The sequence below is a fragment of the Bubalus kerabau genome, chromosome 17 (genome assembly GCF_029407905.1).
Source record: "Bubalus kerabau isolate K-KA32 ecotype Philippines breed swamp buffalo chromosome 17, PCC_UOA_SB_1v2, whole genome shotgun sequence".
In the NCBI taxonomy this organism is placed as follows: domain Eukaryota; kingdom Metazoa; phylum Chordata; class Mammalia; order Artiodactyla; family Bovidae; genus Bubalus; species Bubalus kerabau.
In genome coordinates, this window is record NC_073640.1 from 49500694 (window position 1) to 49506201 (window position 5508).

A 5508-nucleotide genomic window follows, 5' to 3' on the forward strand; every position below is an offset into this window, starting at 1 on the left:
TTCTCTTACATAGACCGCCTAAGAGTCGCGCTGTAAGAAGTAACAACCTCTTCTCCTCCTCTCCGCCATCTGCTCTGCAGCTGCAAAACAGCAACTATGCGTGAGTGCATCTCCATCCACGTTGGCCAGGCTGGTGTCCAGATCGGCAATGCCTGCTGGGAGCTCTACTGCCTGGAACACGGCATTCAGCCCGATGGCCAGATGCCAAGTGACAAGACTATTGGGGGAGGAGATGACTCCTTCAACACCTTCTTCAGTGAGACAGGGGCTGGCAAGCATGTGCCCAGGGCAGTGTTTGTAGACCTGGAACCCACAGTCATTGATGAGGTTCGCACTGGCACCTACCGCCAGCTCTTCCACCCTGAACAGCTCATCACAGGCAAAGAAGATGCCGCCAATAACTATGCCCGAGGTCACTACACCATTGGCAAGGAGATCATTGACCTCGTCTTGGACCGAATTCGGAAACTGGCTGACCAGTGCACAGGTCTTCAGGGCTTCTTGGTTTTCCACAGCTTTGGTGGGGGAACTGGTTCTGGGTTCACCTCCCTGCTGATGGAACGTCTCTCAGTCGATTATGGCAAGAAGTCCAAGCTGGAGTTCTCCATTTACCCAGCCCCCCAGGTTTCCACAGCTGTCGTTGAGCCCTACAACTCCATCCTCACCACTCACACCACCCTGGAGCACTCTGATTGTGCCTTCATGGTAGACAATGAGGCCATCTATGACATCTGTCGTAGAAACCTCGACATTGAGCGCCCGACATATACTAACCTGAATAGGTTGATAGGTCAAATTGTGTCCTCCATCACTGCTTCCCTGAGGTTTGATGGCACCCTGAATGTGGATCTGACAGAGTTCCACACCAACCTGGTACCCTATCCCCGCATCCACTTCCCTCTGGCCACATACGCCCCTGTCATCTCTGCTGAGAAAGCCTACCATGAACAGCTTTCTGTAGCAGAGATCACCAATGCTTGCTTTGAGCCAGCCAACCAGATGGTGAAATGTGACCCTCGCCATGGTAAATACATGGCCTGCTGCCTGTTGTACCATGGTGACGTGGTTCCCAAAGATGTCAATGCTGCCATTGCCACCATCAAGACCAAGCGTACCATCCAGTTTGTAGACTGGTGCCCCACTGGCTTCAAGGTTGGCATTAACTACCAGCCTCCCACTGTGGTACCTGGTGGAGACCTGGCCAAAGTACAGCGAGCTGTGTGCATGCTAAGCAACACCACAGCCATTGCTGAGGCCTGGGCTTGCCTGGACCACAAGTTTGACCTGATGTATGCCAAGCGTGCCTTTGTTCACTGGTACGTGGGTGAGGGCATGGAGGAAGGAGAGTTTTCTGAGGCCCGTGAGGACATGGCTGCCCTTGAGAAGGATTATGAGGAGGTTGGTGTGGATTCTGTGGAAGGAGAAGGAGAGGAAGAAGGAGAGGAATACTAAAGTTAAAATGTCAAAAAGGTGCTGCTTTTACAGGGAAGCTTATTCTATTTCAAACATTGAAAAGTTGTGGTCTGATCAGTTAATTTGTATGTTGCAGTGTATACGCTCATATACAATTACTGACCTATGCTTTAAAACATGATGCTTTGTTACAGACCCAAGCTATCCATTTCTCTGATGGGTTTGAATAAAGTATTCCCTGTCTTAAATGAAAAAAAATAAAAAATAAATATTAACTATGACTGTCTATCATATGATGCAGCAATTTCACTTTTGGGCATATGTACAAAAGAAATAAAATCACTGCTTCAAAGAGATATCTGTTCTCCCTTGATCATTGCAGCGTTATTCACAATAGGCAAGATAAGGAAACAACTCAAGTGTCTGACAATGGATGAATGGATGAAGAAGATGTGTTATGTACAGAAATGAATATTATTAAGCCTTGAGAAATATGAAATTCTTCCAATTAAGACAACACAAATGGACCTTGAGGGAATTACTATAAGTGAAATAGGTCAAATCAGAAAAATATAAATACTGTGTGATATCATTTATATATGCTGCTGCTGCTAAGTCACTTCAGTCGTGTCCAACTCTGTGCGACCCCATAGATGGAAGCCCACCAGGCTCCCCCATCCCTGGGATTCTCCAGGCAAGAACACTGGAGTGGGTTGCCATTTCCTTCTCCAATGCATGAAAGTGAAAAGTGAAAGGGAAGTCGCTCAGTCGTTTCCGACTCTTAGCGACCCCATGGACTGCAGCCTACCAGGCTCCACCGTCCATAGGATTTTCCAGGCAAGAGTACTGGAGTGGGGTGCCATTGCCTTCTCCGATCATTTATATATAGAATACTTTTTTAAAAAAACATATAAACTAAAAATAGAATGAAGGTTGTCAGGGGCTGGAAGGTGGGGGACAAGCTGGTAAAAAAAAAGTAGAAAATTTCAGTTATAAGGTGAATTTGGTCTGAAGGTCTAATATATAACATTCTAACTATGGTTAACAATACTGCATTTTGTACTTAAAATCTGCTAACAAAGTAAATCTTAAGCATTTAACACTCCCCCAAAACAATCAAGAGGTAGCTGTGTGAGCTGATAGATGTGTTAATTAATTTGATTATGGTAATAATTTTACTACCAACATGATACAAATGAACAATCAAAACAAAACAGAAAAAGAATCATAGATACAGAAGGGGGTGTGGGAATAAGTGGAATAGGTAAGGGAAAACTAAGAGGTACAAAGTCCTAGTTAAAAATAAATGAATCACATTTATGTGCAGCATGGGGAATATAGTCAGTAGTAATGTAATATTTTTTATGGTGATGGATGATAACTAGACATCACAGTGATTATTTTGTTCTGTATAGAAATAGCAAATCATAATATTGTGCACCAGGGATAGGTCAATTATACTTCAAACAAGCTCATAAAAAAAAAAAAAAGGAGACCAGATTTGTGGTGACCAAAGGAAGGGAATCGAGGAGGGAATATTGGATGAAAGTGGTAAAAGGTATGGACTTCCAGTTATAAGACAAATAATTACTGGGATATAATGTTGTTGCTGTTGTTCAGTTGCTCAGTCATCTGACCCTCTGCGACCCCATGGACTACAGCACACCAGTCTCCTCTGTCCTTCACTATCTCCCAAACTTTGCTCAAACTCATGTCCATTGAATTGGTGATGCCAGCCAACCACCTTATCCTCTGTTGTCCCCTTCTCCTCCTGCCTTCAGTCTTTCCCAGCATCAGGGTCTTTTCAAATGAGTCAGCTCTTCGCATCAGGTGGCCAAAGTATTGGAGCTTCAGGTTCAGCATCAGTCCTTCCAATGAATATTCAGGACTGGTTTCCTTTAGGATGGACTGGTTGAATCTCCTTGCTGTCCAAAGGACTCTCAAGAGTCTTCTTCAACAGCACAGTTCAAAAGCATCAATTCTTTGCTGCTCAGCTTTCTTTGTAGTCCAACTCTCACATCCATACAAGACTACTGGAAAAACCATAGCTTTGACTAGATGGACCCTTCAAGGCACTCCTGGAATTGGTCAGTCACCAGAGAGAGTAGGAAGAGCCTGAGCTCCTTCAGACCAATCAGCAGCCTCCTGAGTATTTAGCTTACCCTAGTCATCACACACAACCTCTAATCAGCCAGTAGAAGTAGAAAGATAGACTAGGAGGCGGGGCCTGCCTGGTCTCCATGGTAATCTCTGGATAGTGAAGGAAAGGCTCTATGTACCCTTGGTAGTAGCAGATCCAGTTGCTCTAATGGGGTGTTTGAAAGGGCAGGGAGAGAATTTATGGGGTGACAGATGGGAGGAAGAGAGTTAGAGAGGGTGGGGGGAATAAAGTGGGGAAGGCTTAAAAAGGGACAGAGACAGTTTTATAAGTAAAGAAGTATCTAGAGGGAGCACAAGTTTAGGAAAGCATGGAGGTTGTAATCAGTGGTGGGAAAAGGAGTTCAAAGGATCACCAAGTTGGTTTCAGAGGTAGAAGTTTTCAGTGGGAGACAGGGCAAGTTTTTATAAAGGGATAGAGAAGAGGCTGTAAGTGGAAATGGAGGGAACTTTAGTTCACGGTCAAATAACAGAGGAGCCAAGTGAAAAGTTATGGTGTGAGGGGGAGAAGGGAGAAGTTTATGGATGAATATAAGGGTCATAACAGGATCATGACAGATTCACAAGGACAAAATGAGTGGTATTATTATAAAAGGGACAATGAAATGAAATGTTAGTTGCTCATTCATGTCCAACTATTTGCAGTCCCATGGACTGTAGACTGCCAGGTTCCTCCATCTATGGGATTCTCCAGGCAAGAATACTGGAGTGGGTTGCCATACTCTTCTCCAGGGGATCTTCCCCACCCAGGGTTCAAACCTGCATCTCTTACATCTCCTGCATTGCAGGCAGATTCTCTACTGTCTGAGCCAGCAGGGAAGCTATAAAGGGGACAAGCAGAAAATTATTAAAGACATTAGAAGTATTATAGGGACTTCCCTGGTGGTCCAGTGGCTAAGACTCCTTGCTCCAAACGCAGTGGGCCTAGGTTCAATCCTTGGTCAAGGAACAAGATCCTACATGCTGCAACCAAAAATCTGAAGTGTCACAACTAAGACCCAGCACAGCCAAATAAATAAATGTTTTTAAAAAGACATTCAAAGTATTATAGGGTGAAAGGTTTTAAGGGGACAATGGAGGTTTTACACATGAAAGGTGTTGAGTGAGGGTCTTCTTAGTTGGGTGGTTTATAGGAGCAAAGAGAAGGTTGCTTGGAGGACTATGAGAGTGTTAATGGAAACAAAGCATGACAGTGAGTCAGCTGAGGTACAGGGAGGCCAAATGAGACTCATCAGAATCAGTAGGGGATTTAGGGGGGCAGTGGAAGGGGTCAAGTGGGACAAGCTGTAGAGATCATCAAGCAATTACAGAAGACAGAGAGGAGCTTACAGGAGAAGGGGAAAATGTTACAGAGAACAAAGAGGGATTCTAGGGCATGGGGGTCGGGTGGGAGGTTGCTACCAGGTCTAGTGGTCAGGGAGGTATCAAAAGAGAGAGGGAGATGTTAGGGGGAGACAGTGAGAGTTTGCAAGGGCTAAGGGGGTGGTCAATGAAGAACTTATAGGAGCCACAGAGAGATGTGTTGGTGTAAAAAGAGAGAGACCAGAAGCCATACTGAGCCATAACCCACTCCTTCCCCAGGTGTTTGAAATTATGTCAGAGGCGTCACCCAGCGAGGACAACATCATGCTGCCAACCGTGGCCTGCTTCATGTGTTGTCCCTTATGCACGGCAGCCATGTTCTACTCTTCCCAGGTGGGAATCTGCATCTTGCGAATCCAAACCCTCCCCTCCCTCTGTCTGGCTGTGACCCTGAACCACCTTCTTCCTTGTCCTTCCTTCTCGGTTTCAGGCCCCCACCCTGGGTCTGTACACTCCCAATGGCTCACCCCCATTCAGTAACCCTTATAAGCTCATCTATTCCCGTTCTGCCTCTCCTCTCAAACTCAGACAAGATGCCACAAAAATAAAATGAACAGTTTTGCGGGGACAGTGGAA

General features: G+C 45.3%; 1 protein-coding gene across 1 annotated transcript; it reads left to right on the top strand.

Annotated features, from left to right (window-relative positions):
- Positions 1-1682, top strand: LOC129630809 (tubulin alpha-1A chain-like). The gene has a single exon (XM_055551309.1). The coding sequence runs from the start codon at positions 97-99 to the stop codon at positions 1450-1452; it is 1356 nt and encodes a 451-aa protein (XP_055407284.1). The 5' UTR covers positions 1-96; the 3' UTR covers positions 1453-1682.
- Positions 1683-5508: the final 3826 nt, after the last annotated feature.